Source organism: Garra rufa, chromosome 17, assembly GCF_049309525.1.
Source record: "Garra rufa chromosome 17, GarRuf1.0, whole genome shotgun sequence".
NCBI lineage: Eukaryota > Metazoa > Chordata > Actinopteri > Cypriniformes > Cyprinidae > Garra > Garra rufa.
The window spans coordinates 29,284,125-29,302,637 of record NC_133377.1 but is presented as its reverse complement, the minus strand read 5'-3'; the positions used below and the strand labels follow the sequence as shown (position 1 = coordinate 29,302,637).

The 18,513-nt window shown below is 39.4% G+C and overlaps 3 protein-coding genes across 4 annotated transcripts in view; all 3 read right to left on the bottom strand.

Moving 5' to 3' along the window:
* Positions 1–545: 545 nt before the first annotated feature.
* Positions 546–3,054, bottom strand: hoxa1a (homeobox A1a). The gene has a single exon (XM_073821641.1). It carries the CDS (start codon positions 2,196–2,198, stop codon positions 1,071–1,073), a length of 1,128 nt encoding a protein of 375 aa, XP_073677742.1. The 5' UTR covers positions 2,199–3,054; the 3' UTR covers positions 546–1,070.
* Positions 3,055–3,246: 192 nt separating this feature from the next.
* Positions 3,247–8,939, bottom strand: LOC141289529 (homeobox protein Hox-A2a-like). The gene is made up of 2 exons (XM_073821642.1): positions 5,975–8,939; positions 3,247–5,498 (listed from the first exon to the last, which is right to left on the bottom strand). The coding sequence occupies exons 1-2, from the start codon at positions 6,342–6,344 to the stop codon at positions 4,765–4,767; spliced, it is 1,104 nt and encodes a 367-aa protein (XP_073677743.1). The 5' UTR covers positions 6,345–8,939; the 3' UTR covers positions 3,247–4,764.
* A 138-nt stretch (positions 8,940–9,077) lies between these two features.
* The window catches only part of hoxa3a (homeobox A3a), a 30,445-nt gene continuing 21,009 nt past the window's right edge, over positions 9,078–18,513 (bottom strand). For both annotated transcript variants that reach the window (XM_073821640.1, XM_073821639.1), the window contains exons 3-5: positions 15,266–15,326; positions 11,631–12,189; positions 9,078–10,605 (exon numbers count right to left, since the gene is read on the bottom strand). In XM_073821640.1, the coding sequence (XP_073677741.1) occupies positions 9,815–10,605; positions 11,631–12,072 (1,233 nt within the window). In that variant the 5' untranslated portion in view covers positions 12,073–12,189; positions 15,266–15,326 and the 3' untranslated portion in view covers positions 9,078–9,814. The remainder of the gene's footprint in view (positions 10,606–11,630; positions 12,190–15,265; positions 15,327–18,513) is intronic.

Sequence of the window (18,513 nt, the reverse complement as noted above, 5' to 3'; positions counted from 1 at the left end):
GAGGATTCAGACATGTCATGATCACTGATGGGGTCAGACTGACTCATCCTTGTCGATAGCTAAGATGATTTAATCGATGTTCTCTTTTTTGTCTGTCCTCCGTTTCCCTTCGATAAACTAACAGGTCAATAGGGTTGTCATCACGAATGACGGTGACAGCATTGCGCATCTTCTTACGTGGATAAACATGCTTACCATGTGCCAATATAGCTTCGTCCCTTAGGAGGAAACCACGCGCGGATGCATATATCAGTTAAGGAGCCAGAGAGCGAGTTATCTATGGATTGAGACTATGCAAACAAGCCAATCGATGAATCAAACATAACAGTACGGCCAAAAAAAAAAAAAAAAAAAAAAAACTCTATGGACACATGTACCTAAACCGTATATAAATAACCCGTAGAATATTTTAACTTAGACACCATCAAGAGTAAAACACCAGTGTTCAAATAAATTGTAATTAAGAGAAAATTTAATTCACACATTTAATTAACCCGTATCTTGATCGTTTTCTAAAGCAAGTTTCTAAAGGAGACTGGAGTCTTCTTCTTTGACTGATAAAACTCAGTACGACCGGATGACAACTTTAAAGCGTTGCGCATCATGTTGCAAAATTCACAACACATACACAACATCAGGGTTAACACTAAGCACTGTCCAGAAAAGTTGTCAGTATGTTTAAATAAGCCTTTGGTAAAACGTACATTTGATTCGTCTCTCTTAATAATACAACCCTTAAATATATTGCACAATTTCCTTTGGTTCTTGAGGTAGGCATTTTAACAAGTGGTGCAAGTCCGACAATAGATGTGTAAAAGTGCAGCATTTGCTATTACTGTACACGAAAGTGCACAACCAACTTATTTCTATGTGCTTGACAAGGTGCCCAAGACAATTAACAGTCATTTCACAATAACACAAAGCAGCACAAGTAAATACAGAGTGGTCAAAATCTCTTAAGTTGTGCACTGGACTCTATATGACACTTTCACTGATGTCACATGAAGATTTTGACAATAACCTTGACACAAAAGTCACTAACAGGTTGTCAGTACAAACGTGAGAGCATTTTAATTCGAGGAGTAAGCGTCAATAGTCGGGGAAGTTGGAGAGGGAGTGGGTGGTGCGGAGAGCGACTTTTCGGATGCATCCTCCTGCTTTTCGTGACCATCCTTCGTTTCGGATTTAGATTTGGGTAAAAGACCTTCCTTTTCTCGCTTCTTTTGCTTCATACGCCGATTTTGGAACCAGATCTTCACCTGAGTCTCGTTCAATTGGAGCGCAGCAGCGATCTCCACCCGCCTTGCGCGGGTCAAGTACTTATTGAAATGAAACTCCTTTTCAAGCTCTGTCAGCTGTTTTGTAGTAAAATTGGTGCGTACAGTGTTTGGCTGCCCACCAAATCCATACTCTCCAGCTTTCCCTGAAGAGAAACCATACACAGATGAATAAATGAGTGTGTGCATGCATAATCTAGACTTAATTATATCAGTAAGTTTTAGCAGTTTTACATCAAGGCGTTCGTAAGTCATAAACACAGTATCTTGTAGCCACTCACCTGTTTTTGGCGGGTTCCGTTTAACCTTCATCCAGTCAAATGTCTGCCCTGTTGACACGCCATCTGACAGAGGTGAACAACATGCGTCGTGATGAGCCACATGCAGAGGGGATAGCGGATTTGAGCAGCCCGCCACAAACGTAAGGTTTGCCTGATCCGAACTATTACCATATGTGGCTGAGGCGTACTGGAACTGGCCATGGAGGTGAACGTTACCGCTACTGTAACCATGGCGATGGTGACGGTGCTGCACAACCGTAGAGGAAATATTTCCAGAGTACACTAACGGGCCGCACTGGGGAAAGCTCACAGACGAGTCCACATCCTGATTTATGGCATAGTGACTATATCCGGCGCAAAAACTTTGAGTCCCGTAACTTGGATGGGCGCTGTAGGTGATTGACAAAGTCCCGGGGGACTGGTACGAGCCGGCTTGATGCTGCTGAGGGTTAATTGCATCTTGTGATGATCTACTGGACATGTACCGCTCGTCCCCACTGCAGCTATTTACCCTAACAGCACACGATGACTGGAATGTTGAAAGTCCCTGGTCGCCATGAAACGCTCTGACTGAGCAGGAGCCCCCGCCACCTCCATCTCCACCACCACTTATGGCCGAGAAATCAAGGAATGTGCTCATTGTGGCATCTTCCTGGGCGTCTTTGCGCGTGGCTGCCACACTGACAGATCTTTGGGCCCGGGAACTGATTAACGTCGCACCACTCACCCGGGGTTGAGCCGAGCCACCCTTCTGCCTCCTTCAATCAGTCTTGGATTGGGGGGTGTCCGTGCGCTAGTGATATGAATGACCACTGACAGTCACGTGGGCTGGGTCAGCCAGTGATCAGTTGTTCTGTCTCATCTTGATCTTAAGTGGCCTTGCAATGACAGGTTGTCGTTAAAGACCAGGCTTATGTAAATGCCGACCTCTTGTCGATCAACGTGACGTAGGCCCACCTTATCCCCCATTGAAAGGATGGATTCGCTGGCAGAGGAGCAAGGAGGGACGTTGTCTCACAGACAGCATCTAGGCAGCAACATACTGGTGTGGGAAAATATGTTGAAGAAATTCCTCAGGTAAGATGAGCTTCAAACCACAAGGAAATTATGTAAAGTGAATTTATTTTCTCTTCGTCTTCTTCTGGTTTATTGTATATCTGGAGTCAGCTGCGCTGCTTTGTGGGTCTGCTAGGCTGCAGTCATCAGCTTTTGTCAACTTGGCCTTGTGTATAAAAACGATAAACTCGTAATAAAATTGATTGTATTTTTATGTAGGTTATCTTTTCATTAAAATGGTCTTATTTGATTAAAAACCTGTGCGAACCTACTGTAGATGTATTGCTAAAATGTGTAAAACCTATGTAAAGTTTATCATCGGCAAAATGAAGCGGAACTTATCTCACTAAATTTGCTAAGAAATAATTGCTTGTTTTGCTGAATGATGTTTTGTGATCAGTGGTCACAAAGTGATCAGTTATCACAAGAAAGAGGGTGTATTCCCTTAGCCCATAGTTGAGCAGGGGGGACGTGCGCCCCCTCTGGATGAAAAGGAGATTTTTGTTAGATATCCAATGTTATTTTTTTGTCCTCAAAATGGCGCTTTCGACAAGCTTCTGACGGCCTAGTATTTCTCATCCTCTGATCTTAATACATCCCTTTTAAACATGGTCCCTGACAAACAAGGCAAGACAAATACCAGCTGTTGTAAAGCACTTACTGTTTGTTTATTGCGGTTATTCTTCATCTTGTTGCAAGCCAGAATATTAACAGTACAAATTAGAACCTTGAATCATATAGCTAATGCATTTAAGCAAAATGTGACTACGAATTCGTCATTTGAAGTTTAAAAAGTAGAACAGCCTAAAAGTTTTTCAGTCCCATTCACACAAGACAATATTTGGGGAAGATTTTTACAAAGTGTGGGTGAGAAATATGCGAACATAACGATTATAATGCTTTTTTTTAATTAATATTAATATAGCGTTTATAAACCATTTCTATCACGTTATTTCAGTCAGGCTAGAAGGACAAGAAAAAACCTTAAAAGAGACTAAGACAAATAGCGTATGCCACGCGCAATGAAATATGTGGTTTATGAGTGTTTTGTGTAATCCTAATGCCGGGTGTTAAAACGCCAATAAAAATGAATTATTATTAACCGTCCACGTGGGTTGTGCTTCAGGATCCAAAATCTTCTTAATGATAAACAGTGAGTGAAAACACTTATTTGGGCAGACTTTTCACAGGCAGTGATTGTCTTGGTGCTGTCAGCTTGCCTGAAAGACTGTGATTTATGAGTTCGTTATGGAAAGAAACATCCTCGGCATTTCCCCACGCGGAGCGAAGAAAAGAGCCTGAGACAAAGAGCCTAGCTCTGGCGAAGAAGCCATATTTGAATATGGTTTTGTGACTTAAATTGTGATTTAAAATGTCAAATTAAAGATTTGAAAAATGTACACATGAATATATATATGAACATGTATAATATCAGATACAGGCATAGTGGGAATACGTATAGTTTATATTAATTTGTATCATGCAAAATGGAGAACATTTTACATCAGTATTTTTTTTCTGCACATTCGTTTAGAAGTTTAAATAAATATTTAAAATGTTTCCTAAGTAGTTTTGATTTTTCCATGACATCTAATAATTTCAGTTTTAGCATAGAGATCACAAATGAGAAACATAACATGTAAAAGTATCAAATCAACGTACATTTCACACACATTTGTATTTTTGTATAGTTTACAAAGAACATTGCAGTAGACGTGAATCTAATAGTACATTTTAATTTATTTGTATTATTTTTAAAGTGTTTTTTTAAGAGGACCTGGATAATGCATTTACATTTCTTAGCGTCTAAGCATATTTAGAAATAGTTGTTGCAATTGCTGTTAATCTGAGAACATAATATTGTCTTGACATTTGTATTTAGAAAGTATGTTTATTTTTACAAAAATAAGCAGCATAGGCCTACAACATGATACAAAAATAAAAGTAATCTAAACTAATACTTCTGTTATGAATGCATTAGGCCTATGTAGTATGTATTACGAAATACAGCGCACATGGCTTATAAAGCTTACCTTCGATATGTTATCAAAGTCGCGTCAGTTAATCACATCCATCTTGCAAATAAAAACAAGTAAACATTTAAAACTCCTGTTTTATCCTTCCATTTGTTCACTGATCCACTTTGATAATCAGTAGTTTGCATTTTGTAAATCAGCTGTAGTCAGAGAGTCCGTAAAGAAATAAAAGTCTGTTGAAACATCATCTGGGCTTTCCAGAGACGTGCACAGCGCTGGCGAAGCTGCATTAGACAGACATGAGTCGGTCGAAAAAAAGTTAAAGTCCTGCACAGACATGTCCATAACATGCGGGGAACCGCAGTTGTCCGGACTGGCACTTCGGTTACTATTGCATATTATTGCCCCCTTGCTCAGAGCAGTAGATGACTGCCTGGAAACATCTTTTAGATTTATTTCCATAAAGCTGTTAGAAAACATTTCAAAAGTTTGCATGTCGTTATCATTACAGGACTGCCCAGAGACTGTTGACAGGTCGTTTTGAAAAGAGTTAGGCTCTCCATCTACAACGCCCAATCTACCATGACTCAGGCCACAAATGGAAGCGTCCTCGTCGCTCTGTGCACCACTATCTTCCCCAACAGTTGTCTTGCTTAGCTCTCCGTGGATGTCTTTAGTCTGGGTCTGGCGTTTATGTTTCATCCGTCGGTTCTGGAACCACACTTTGACCTGGCGTTCCGTAAGGTCGAGCAGCGCGGCTATTTCCACACGGCGTGGTCGGCAAAGGTATTTGTTGTAGTGGAACTCCTTCTCCAGCTCTAAAAGCTGTGTGTTTGTGTATGCGGTTCTCAGACGGCGCGAAACTCCTTCTCCACTAGACAAACCGCCCTCGGGAAGCTCGGGTGAGCCTGAAAAAATCAGTCCACAAAGTCAACTTGTTATGTTGCTTAGTCAAATATACATATGATATATATGACAACACCTAGTATTTGTCAATTGCAACGTTAATAAAATCTTAACTGTAAAATGTGATAACACAAACCAATTCAATAAAAAGTATTGTAAAAAATAATACTGTAGACCGCGAACAGCATCACCAGTGTGTGCGTGGTACAGACCAGATCTTCCAATGAATGTCTGAGCGGCCCCTTGTGCCACAACAGTAATCTATCATTCTCCATTACACCTCAGACATCAAAAAAGACTTTACTGATTTGAATAAGCTAGAGTCAAAAATTTTACAGAAGTGGTAAATGACTATAATATGAGGTAAATAGCGTGGAGAGGAGAGTGCAGATCTACGGCGGTGCTCATATTTTATCTCAGACCTTAAATGACCTTAATTCTTCCCATCTCTCTTCGCTTAGGTTTTCCTAAAACTCACCTTTTGGAGAGAAGCAAATGACTCCCGCTGTAGGAATCAAGGAGCTGGTTGGTGTAAGAGGACAGTTTCTCTTGTTGGTCTTCTTTTCGCGCATCCACGGGTATTCCGGGGTCAGAGAATTGGCGTGCAGTGGGCTTCCCCCATCTAAGCTGTGCCGGGGCCCTGCCTGGCGTAGCTGAGTCCCGAGACTTAAGCTTGGGATGGTGTGCTCGAAAGGAGTTAGGATGACAGGGTGAGGGTTCGTGAGCGCTGAGCTTTTGATTGATGACTTCTGAAATGAGTCGTCAACAGGGGGGAAAGAAGTAAGGCACTCCGCTAGCGATGGCCGACTGTTGATAAAACCCGTCTCACGCTCAAACTCATAATTCATTGTAAACCTGTTGTCTCATGCCCCCAGCGCGCAGGTAGAGAAAGTGTGGCTTCGTTGAAGTACACGAATTTTTGCTCTCAATTAAAAAAAAGCAGGCTATGTGGAGAAAAAAAACAACATTAAAATATTTTGAAATAACTAATTATGCCCGTGTGGACCGCTTACTATTGACAATATTGCATTCAAAAGGAGACCCGGTTGAAATTGGACCGAAAAGTCACATGATTACCTTTACCCAATGGCAATTTGGGGTTTATTTAAAAGGATCCAGCTTGACAGATCTATCCGTAGAACGTACTCGAGCAATTCCTCTCTTAAGAGGGAGGTCACTGTTGTTATGTACATCGGTGTCATTGTGTTCGCTAAAGGCAACGGTCCTGAAGCTTCATAGTCAATCTTAAAACCGGTAGCTTGTGCATATAAGAATTAGAACCTCCCGTTTGCCCCTGCTACACAGGCACATGCCAATACAAATCGGTGTATTGGTTTCGTAAAAAAAGTGAGGGAATTAGTCTTTCTCCAGTACATTTACCGAATAAGTTACGCCTGCTGCTTTTTTTGGTTAATTTATCTCATTTGGCCTGAAAAGACAGCTGTTTCAGCCTAGCTCCTCGTACCAACAACGCAGCACTTAAATACATCAAAATTACATATCCCCTCCCCCACACGCAAATCTATTGACGTAACGTTCCGCCTATCGATTCTTAAGATACACTGGTTAGACAAAACGTACCGCTTCATAAAACAAACCATTTTTCAAAACATTTTGTAAGGTCATCAGCAATAGATAATCGCGCTAAAATACATTCTAAAATACATTTTAATTCTATCAAGACCTATTAAAAAATTATTTACAAAATAACTCGCAAGATTAAATGCAAATTCAAAGTCTGCATATTTAACGATGAAGGATATACTCTCTCTCGCTGTCTCTTCGATGGGGACCTACGTCGTTCTCAGTAAATATTTGAAGTAAAACGCTTCCTGATACCAGATGTTTTAAACTGGAAGGTTTGTTTCCGCGCACACCCACAATGTTTGAACAGTGAGGATTAGAGTAAGTACTAAAAACCTTAATATTACAAGTTTACCTCTGCTCTAGCTTGTTAATATCGCATAACGCTCCACCTCTAACTTATTACTCTTACTTCTACATTGTGAAGTCTACTATGAATGCTGTTGGCTCTGTGACAAATTGCTTCATGATGTTTCAGTTACTAAGTCGCTTTGGATAACTCAATGAATGTAAAATGTAAACATAAGTGAAGTTGTTTTTGAAACAAAGCAATTGGCGTTCAATATAGATGTTTTTGATTAAGAATAAACTAAAAGTGATTTTGTTACATTTTGTTTCATTCTACACAGGGAGGGGACTTTTTGTGTCTACTAACATTTTTAAAGTTTTTTTTTCGCGCCGGTTTGCGGATATATTATGTTTAAACGTAAGGGAAACTAGTACTTTGGTCGTTTGTAGTTTCAGTGCTTATATACTAAACAAAGAGTTCTGGAAGCATGTGCGCGATCAATCTTACTTGCCAAAAGGTCTGACAGCCTCATGCCCCCACAATACATTTAAACCTTCTAACTCTACGCGAATCAAATCCTTGTAAAACGAGATACTGGAGAAGGCTATATTAGAGATATTTGACTGTTTCTCTTGCTCATAAACACTTAAAGCAACCTAGGATACACTCAGACAAAAACATTTAAGGAGCATTAATTTGCTATCGATGAGTACGTAGTTTCTTTCATATTGCATAATGTGATAAATTAAAAGACGCGATAATTTCCTTGTGATAAAGACGCAGTGTTATTCAGCACGTTCGGGTTTTGGAGTAGCCAAGAAAAGAGGTTACTATGTGGGAGGTGGCACTCATTCCAACTCAGTCACGGCCCCGTTTTCCCCGCATGAAAACCCATAACCACATCTTGGGTTAACATGTCCTAAATTGATTATATTTGTCTCGCGCAGGCCCTTGCTAACCTTATGGCATATAATAGTACAAGTATTTCATTTATTTATAACATTAAGACGGACAGTAATGTGATTTGATGGGATAAATATTGCCTAGTGCAAAAAGGTCTTTTTGTAAGAAATTATAGTTGCTTTTTTTGTTTACTAGCAATTATCGTTTTAAACCAGTGTACTACACAAGGTTGTTTATCATAGTCATTTAATTTGACGTCATTTAATGTAAAGTGAAATTATGAAACAATATTATTAATATTAAAGAATGCGTCTCTAAATTCTCTAGTACTATTAATGACCATGACTGATAAAATTTGGTCTCAAATGACAAGTTGTTTCAAAGAATTTTGCGTTGATGGGTTTATATATATACACACACACACACACATTGCAATGTTCTTGGTCTGAACGAGGGCTGGGCTTGAGCATTTCAGATTTTTAAAGACTTTTTTCTCCCACAGGCACTGCTGGAGGTCTGTAGGAGACTGTCACGACAATGGATGGGATTTCTTGCACTTTTCACAAACTGCAAGACTGCAGGAGATGACGGTGTACCATTCATACTCAATACAGCCGTCAGTATTGAGTTGTTTCTCTCCTATTTCCAAATGCCTTAAGTCGTTTTAATAATATGTAACTTTCTTTTTATTTTCTATTATTTGAACCAAACAGCGACGTGCACTGAGAAAATGTTCTGCTTATGTTTCATTTTTTGCTTTTTTTTTTGTTGTGTAACCCCTCTGTTATGAAGGCAAATACATAAGTCAATTAGTGTCTTTTATTTCTTCAGAAGTGGAGCAGCATGGAATGTATGACATCAAAAAATGTTCGAACAAATAAAAAGTATGAGTATCTGATCGCTGTCTCTTTCGACTGTTTAAGCAACACATGATTAACATCCGCACACATTCATTAATATTCGAACACAATGATCTTTGATAAACAGCCTTGCCTGTTAGCACTTGTTTCAGCACTGACATGACTGGGAGAATCGCAGGATCCGGTTTCTTTCTACCCATTATTTGAAGGATTTGGGCTAAATAACACAATCTACTGTCCATGTAAAGAAATAAATACATTTGAAAGACCTAAAGGACACGATCTCACGCTGTATAAGACTGTTGAATAAGAAATCGTGTTCATATGCATCCTTCCTCAAGTGCAAAATGCAAAACAAAAACGAAATAGTGTACTGAGGAGAATTTTGAAGACTTAAAATTCACATAAAAAACTATCATAAAACCATGTTCTAATATGTGTTCTAATACCCTGTTTCAGATTTTTTAAAAACAATTTAAATAGGCCTACATATTCCCATGATGCCATGACTTCTGAGCTTTGAGGAACTTCAATTTCCTTTTTATAAGTAAAACCAACAACAAGGCTACGTCAGGAAAACTATATGAACCAAATATACGCAGCTGTAGGTGGCGGAAAACGAAGTCAGACAGGGAGCGCAAATGTGTGCCGTGGACTGGGAGAGAAATACATTGTATCGGCACTATAGATGCGTGAGTTTGGGCGCTTCCTGAATTCTTCCCTGAGAATAGTGCGGTGTAAGGTCTGTGAATGTGCATGGGTTTGGTTCGCACGTTCCTTGCTGATGGCTGTTTCCCATGGTGATAGCGCCATTGTAGTCTATATTGCCTTGAGGTGGATGCGGTAGATGTGTGAGGCCAAATACCGAGGCCCCCATCCCCACCAAAGAATCAGAGTAGCCTCCACCACTGACGTAAACCGGACTACCCTGCACTTGCGTCCCGTAATTGTTGTTGCTTTGAAGATGATGCGTGTCGTATTCCGGCGTGGCTGTGCCAGTCCCCGGATACCGCTTCTGAGGAGGCGGGCAGTTATTCAGAGGAGGTGGATATGACGTAGGAAGGCTGTATGCATTGGGCTGGGGTTTGTTATACGTTGCTGGAGAGGGTGAGTCGTAGGGCACGCTGTTAACCAGAGAATGCATTGAACTTAAATATGCACTCCCACCCCCTCCTCCACCACCAGATGACAGGGCAACGGGACTGTGAGGAGACTGTGCTCCAGGAGAGGGCATCATTCCTAGCCCCTTCTGGTCTTTTTTGTACTTCATTCTGCGATTCTGGAACCATATTTTAATCTGCCTTTCCGTCAGGTTGAGCAGATTTGCCATTTCCACTCGTCGCGGGCGGCAGAGGTAACGGTTGAAGTGGAATTCCTTCTCCAGCTCTACGAGTTGAGCAGAGGTGTATGCAGTACGAGCGCGCTTGGAGGCGGCCGAACCGGGGGGACTCTTGTCTCCAGCGCAGCTCTCTACTGTACGAGGACAAAAAAGTAAAGGAAAACCGTTATTGTACATGTCCCAGGATAGATTTCACTGTACAATATTCACCATGCATTGCTTTTGCTTATGTGTAAAAGACTGAGTTACTCAAACCACTGCTGAAACAGCATCATACAGCATATATTAAGTAGCACGGGTATATTTGTAGCAATAGGCAAAAATACATTGTATGGGTCAAAATTATCGATTTTTCTTTTTTGCCAAAAAGCAGTAGGATATTAAGTAAAGATCATGTTCCATGTGTATATTTTGTAAATTTCCTAATGTAAATATTTTAAAACTAAAAAAAAAAAAATGTGATTAGTACTATGCATTGCTAAGTAGTATTTTGGCCAAATATCGTCCTATCCTAAAAACATACATCAAAAGTTTATTTATTCAGCTTTTAGATGATGTATAAATGTCAATTTTAAAAAATTGACCCTTAAGACTGGTTTTGTGGTCCAGGGTCACATTCATTTTAAGGATTATAAGGTAATAATATCAGGCCATCACTGGTAAAGCAAGCACATTATAACTGTACTGTTTTGTTTTTTTCACAACTGAATTATGACTATTATTTTTCCAGCACTTTGTGTTTGCACTTTTACAGTAATTAACAAATACAATTGTTGCCTATGAATGAAAATAGGCAACTAAGCGACAGGGGTATCTGTTGGGGGTGTCATCAGTGCACAGTATTTAGTAAGCTTGGAATTTAAACATCAAATCTGTCCAGTTACCTCCAATAGAACTATCCTTTTTACATGTGGTCTAATGTATCACAAATAAACAAGACAGTAAATAGCCAATGGACAGGCAATATAAATGATAAGTTCTATGGAGCCAATAGATGCACGTTCACATATTTCATGACAAAATGTGAATACTACCTTCTTAGGCTAGCTAAGATTAGATAAATTGCTCATATTCATTTACATCTTATTTTAGAAACATATTTATATTTAGGCTATTTAATGGTGCTATAATTTTATGTAATCATGGTTAATGTAATCACCTGAAATGGTGCTACAGGATTTCTGCTTTGTGTTCTGACGGGATTCCTTCATCCACGGAAAAATTTGTTTTCTTGTGGCTGGCGTTGGAGATGCGTGCCCTGGGTTCTTGGCGGTGGTATCATTGCTCGGAATTTGGTTCAGGGAACTGGGGGAAGATGGTCCGGAAGGGGCAGTAGGGGGCTGGTTGTTGTCGGGGATATCTGGTACTGGGGCTTGTGTCCCGTTACTCCGTTGGCAGCCCTCGGAGATCTCATTGGGTTTGTGCAGAGCTGCAGAGCCACCAGGGGACTGCAGGGAGCAGGCCGGTCGATGGTACTCACTTTCCACATGAAGGGCCTGGAGATATTGCTGCTGATTGGCATCATAACCTAAACCGTTTGCGCTTTGATAGGGGAAGCCACTGTAAATTGCCGAGCCGTCGCAATAGGTCGCTTTTTGCATCTCGCCGTTTCCCAATGTTTATTTCACTTTCTGACAAGGTCCTGACACCTTCGTAGAAGAACATTGGCTCGACGTAGTCACGTGACACCTCTTCGCCAATGGGCTCTACGGGTGAACCTACGGTAAGAGAAGATACGGTGAGAGGGTGAAATAAGGCCTATCCATCTTACTTTTCAAAGCTCAGCTGACACTGTGGCGAGACTGGGAGAGCCGGTCACCACTTACCTTATGGCCAGCTGCAACAATAGCCAACAAAACTGAGAACATGATGACCGCTTAAAGTATTTAAAATAAATCACACTATCCAATCAAAATAAGTTATATGTTAACAAGTTTAAAAAAATAAATACACAAATAAACACATAAAACCAATATTTGCTGTGAAAAAATAACAAGTATTAGGACTATAAACAAGCAACAATCATTGGCGTGAATTTATGCGACTTTCATTTTTATTGTGAGAATCGCTTCTTCGCATGCAGCCTTTTAATTTTAATGTGAAATATACATTTTTCTATTCCAAACAGAGGTCATTATTCAAGTTACTTGCGTCTGATTTTAGTTCCTAAGGTGTTGAGGTGTTGATGACATTTTAGTCTACATAAATACATGCCCCTGCGTGTATTGTTTGGGTTCGAAAGTTGTAGTAGCAGGAAACCTGAAAAACCGGGCAGACGCGCGTCTCCAAACCACGCCATGATCTCTTCCTCGCCGTCCCAAAATAATGGATAATGGTAACTGGCACCGGTGGATGCATGAGGGATCACCAAGCCGGGAAAATAATATTGCCACTACCCGGGACTTGTGCTGAGGACGGAAATAACCGCTGAAACGTATTATATTTGCCTAGTACAATTTGCCTAGTACAATTTTCCACTCTAAAGTTATATTTGAAATTATTGATATAGCAACGATAAATATCCTGTTAAATATATCCCACAGTTCGACATGCTTTTATATAGCCTACTTAAAAACAAAACGAATGCAGGATACTAAAAAATAAAACCAAAAGCGCACAATAAAATACATAATCTTTTTCAGGAATAACATAAATAACAATAGCAACCGCTGACAGCGGTAATACTACTACTACTACTACTATTACTACTAATAATAATAATATACCGATTAACTATTAATCGACCCAATAAAAACAATTGAAAATCATTAAAAAAACATGTATAACTCATATAGATATAACTGTGCTAAAATCAGGCCCAAATACCATACTGAGACCACATAATGGCATAAAAAAAACCAAGCGGCCTCTTCAATTTCTAGACGACCCATCCATGCTTGACTTCCACTAATTCACTCCCTGGCACTATCATACACATGGAAAGCTAAAAGAAAAGACGCTAAAGCCACAAAGCAGGAGACCCAGCTGCTGCACGGGAGGAATCTGGCTTGACTGTGAGTGAGTGTGTGTATGTGCGAGTATGAACTCTCCCTGAACCGAGATTTCAGTCGCGCGGTCATAAATCACAAACTCGCCATTTAACAGCCATGCGAGAACTCTGCCTCTGTCCCGCTTACCTTCCTCTCTGACGAGCAGCGCGCAGCACGGCGCGAGCTTCTCTCATTCAGCGGCAGAAATCGATCAAACAGCGGTCCAGAGTAAAGCTAAATCGGGAAGACAACAAAGCCAGAGCTGCACTTGCAGGAGTCATGGGACGTATCTGCAGTAAAGCAGCGACTCGGTCGCGCTCGATGACTTAAATTCCTTCCTTCTGTCTTTTTCTTTTTTGACGCAGTATAGCAGCCAAATAACGAAAGTTGTCTCGGGCGCCCTGGTCGTAAAGATTAAGCACCTTCACACATACACACATATTACATTCTACTAAATGAACGCCTGTGTTCTCGGACCTATACTAAATGCCACCATGGGCTGCGCTCTAGTGAGTCTTTCGTGTACCACTAACGTGCACAAACTAGTACGTTAACACATACTCATGCACACCCCAGTGAACTCCCTCGAAACAGAGCGTCACCGTAGACAAGAAAAATTATGCAAATGAAGCGCCTTCTCAAGCAAAGAAAGCAGTTCCACTCCCCTGTGAAGACAGGAAGATATACATACAACTTTATACAAGCTATAACTTAAAATTATAGACTATTTGTTAGAAGTTATGTGTCAAATATAAGCTTGACTGGTATTAGACAATTCAAAAGTGAAATACAGATACTGCTGGCCTGAAAGGACTTAATTGCTTACATTAATTACAGATCGTTTAGGAGATTATTAATCGCAGTAGCAGCAAAACAAAAAACAAAACAAAACAACAACAACACAACCGGTCTATTCTAAAAATAATAATAACAATAATATTAATAATATTATAAATAATTGGACATAAAGCCTAAATCAAGAACTATCGGCAATAAAGTAAATTATGCTTTTTCGCTACACAGAAAAGGGTTGTAAAAACTCCCGGACCTCCAAAGTTGTAGGGAATAAAAAAAGGGAGCCGCGGGACTGGAGGTTATGGATCAAACTCTTCTGCATACGAATGAATTACCAGCATCAGCTTGTGTATTTTCTCGGTCAAACTAGAAGATTTATGTCCTTACGCAGCACGGCAATAAACACAGAGGCAGATTCCTGTTGTCGCGCTGCCCACTGGATTACAGATTACCAAAACTAAAGAGAAAAGAGCGGGCGGCGTGGGTTGGTGAGTGGGATTTTAAAAATCCTCGCGTCTGCGATTTTTTGACAATTTCAGCATTTTGGACATTAACGCAATTGTTTCCTTTTTCTTTCATTAAAACGATGACTAAGAGATTTCATTAATGGTGCGGAAACTGCTAAGTAAAAAGTAGATTAAATGTTCGCCATTTTTCGTAAAACATTCCTAATAGCATATATATAGCTGAAGTCACTGCCATTAAACTTCTTATATTAAATTATAGTACAACATGTATTAATCTGCAATTAATCTGCATTAAACAAACCCTTTACAAGACATTTCTCACGTTAGCTCCTGAGCGGTTGATGCAAAAGACTCCTTCACAATGACAAATTGCACCCCAGAAACGTGGAAAGGAAAAAAATGATGGGTCTTCAGTTCTTATGTAGCCTAAGTGTGTGTATGCGTGCATGTAGCTTGTGCAAGCCTTTGAATAAATGAAATGATAGTAAATAATATAAATAGCAAGACATGGCAGTTGTAATAGAATGTAATAGAACACTCACCTTAAGCAAAACACAGTCTCTCGTAGCCTTACAGATGGGGAAGATTCATTTATGTGTAGATCTACGGCAAGAAATAAAAGTATTAAAAATGTTTTGTCTCAACAGCCAGGAGAAATTTAGACAGCAGACAGTAGTTAATGTCAATGTATCTTAACTGAACAATTTAATGAGTGCACTGTGATAAACTCTAAATAAAAACAAATAAACACACTTCTGTATGATTGTCATCACTCATTTATGTCGTTTTATTTCAAATGTGTATTTAATTTATAATAAGTTGCAAATCAAATACTAAGAATTTTCCTTTTGTTTTCATTACAAATGGGTTTTCATAGTAAATCTATTGCACTCGGTTACTTATTTGAATTCCAACTTGTATCTGAAGCACAGTAATAAACTGACATCATTAGAAAATGTATTAGCCTACTGAAAACTGCCTTTGTATAATGTACCTTTAAGCTTTGTACAAACGAATATTAAAATAAACAACAGACGAAAGCCCGACATCTTTAATACTCATCCCAGGCTTTACCGAAATATCAATATTAAAATCCTTTACTTTCGACTCTTTGCTTTGCTAATGCAATTAATTACACTACTAATAGATCTAATGCATGTAATAATTAATAGGTAGGGGAATCCTTACAACAACCGCACAAATAAATCAAATTAATGGATGTATTTTTACAGTTAAAGATAAAAAAATATTGGCGCATGTGTAAAAATAAGATTATATCATCAGGAATATCATAAGAAATAAAACACTCGGGGAAATGTATCGAGTTCTCTTCCATTTTGTTTCCTTTCTAGAGAACTTAGATCGAATAGTCATTAGCTCTCAAGCAGCGGCCGCCCTAAGTCCCCCAGCCCATAAATCAAGACTGGAGCGTCGTGACCTCGTGCGGCAGCGTGCTTCTGGATGATACTCCTTATATTATATCCTCGTTTCCCATGCGAGCCTCCACAACAAACGGGCCGCCACTGCTCTGCCGAGTTTTATTCGCTGTCTTGTGATTTATTCTTTCTGGGAAAACCCAGTTTACACACCCTCTACAACCTAGAGGGTTTACAGCCACACACAAATGTTACCGATTTGAGACTACGTGCAATACAAAGACATTAGCATTAATTATTCACACAGTTAAAATAAGTATGGATAAACATAAATAGTTTAATACTACTCCGGAAAAAAATAATATATTGTCATAACGGCGTGAGAGAAAATGTTTTGGCCTGCAGGCAAATTTTAAAAAGTTTGAAATGTTTTTAGAAAGCAGATAAAATGTACTACTTCATGAAGTCCATAAATTGCTCTGTATTGTTCTATACAATAAATAATTGTATTTCTTATTTTATTTACATTTATTTTACATTATATTTAATACAGACTAGGTATTAATAATAAACATGCAGCATTTGTTCCTCCGATTTTGCGGGTGCATTCTGATTTATGACTTATCACGGAAAACACCAATAAAAAAAATTCAGCCTAAGTTTCTTTAATTTTGTAAAACAATATTAGTTTTATAAAGTGTTGCTTAAAGCAATGTAGCATTTACGTAGATTTATTTACCAATTAGATATGTATTTACGTGTGTAATGGTTGTTTCAGTTCTGTTAGGTGAAGAATAAAAGTAGATTGACGTATACGCTCCAAGAGTAGTTTATTTTAATGATCTTAAGTTCGACTCTCCCGTGTGTTTGTCCGCCATTCTACGGTAACTGACCTTCTCTTTGAGCCGAAAAGCTCACTAGAGTAATGAACAATCAGCGGAAATACCTCAAAATAAAATCCATCCTCATGGTGCGCAGGGCTTTCTGTCTTTTTCTGTGCAGAAAAACATATCCGTTCATGACAGCTGTATAACATCATCCGCAAAACGTACCAGGGTCTTTCGTTCTTTTTAATTTTTTCTCTCCCTATCTCTCCGGCTTTTCAGCAAGTCCACAATGACCCAACCCCACTTTAGTGAAGTAGGCTAGCGCTATCAGCAGAGCAGCGGACCGGGGTTCGCATGCCATCCACCCCCTTCATCATAATATCGCAACCATATTATGCGCCCCACTCACGTGACCAAGTGTCTATTAAAAAGGAAACCTTTTTTGAACTGTGAATCATTAATAGAGACTGTTGTTAGTGCCCTTTGAGGAGGATCACAAAGATGGAAGTAGTGTGTTCGAAACGCTTCCTCGAAATTTAAAATTTCAGTCTTATTTATGAGTCTTTTTTTAACAAAAACAGCACATCACAGATTTCCCGAAACGTTACAAGGTGATTGGCTGTTGTATGTGGGAATACGTGATGTTTTGGGGTATATGGGGTGTCCCCCCACATATACAAAAGCATTCCAGAAATATATGGACCTCTTAACATTAATAGTCTTCTTGTGGGCTATTGTTAAAGGAAACAAACGCATTCGCAATAGAACAGTAGCTGGCGTTCTGATTTATTAAAATTATGATAAAAATAAAATAATAAAATCTGAACTTCCCTTGGTTTTCCCCCCTCTAGCATTATCTCTTAGAAATACACCATCCAAAAGCTTGCTACCAAATACATACATTAAAAAAATAATATATCACTGTTACTGAATACCTTTAAAGAACTAGTGTGTGCAAGGTGGCCCTCTCTCGGTGATTACGGTGTATCAGTCAAACAAGACTGAATAGAAGTTCATGTTATCAGCGGACCTACCAAGCATCTGCTCTCTCCGACCTTAGAATTTGCTCGTGTCAACACTGCATCATTGAAAATGATAAATGTGCATAAGTAACAGTGCATGTGTTGATACTAGGAGGTACTATTTTAGACATTATAACCTTTAGTTACAGGAGTCTAAAGCTACAGTTCTGACATCTTTATAGAGCAGTGATCTATCAAGTCCACCTCAACAAACAAAAGAAAGAAGACCCGTCCCGAAAGGGGCCTTCTCTTTACCACCATTTGGTGCATGTTTTCCGGCAGCAGAGTGTTTAGGCTGAAAGCTCATCCAACAGACGTGGTGAAGCCTTGTAGATAATTAATCACCTCAGCCAGGCAGGACCGCTTCTACCCCTTGCAGCAATGCTTTGTTCTCTCAAAAGCCACAGCTTGGAGTAATACAAACTTTTTTCAGATTTTAACATGTTATCATTTTATTTCCATACTCATGTAAAGAACTTTTGGACAGAGGCCAGCGCTGCCCGCTTTTTAAACGAACAGTGCAAAGGCGATCAATTATATATCTTCATTCTGACATATTATTATC

Bases quoted from the DNA above. Each gene is read 5' to 3' on its own strand.
- hoxa1a (XM_073821641.1), bottom strand. From the start codon at position 2,198: ATGAGCACATTCCTTGATTTCTCGGCCATAAGTGGTGGTGGAGATGGA.
- LOC141289529 (XM_073821642.1), bottom strand. From the start codon at position 6,344: ATGAATTATGAGTTTGAGCGTGAGACGGGTTTTATCAACAGTCGGCCA. The intron at 5,499-5,974 runs GTGAGTTTTAGG...TGATTTTTTCAG, and splicing joins CATTTGCTTCTCTCCAAAAG to GCTCACCCGAGCTTCCCGAG.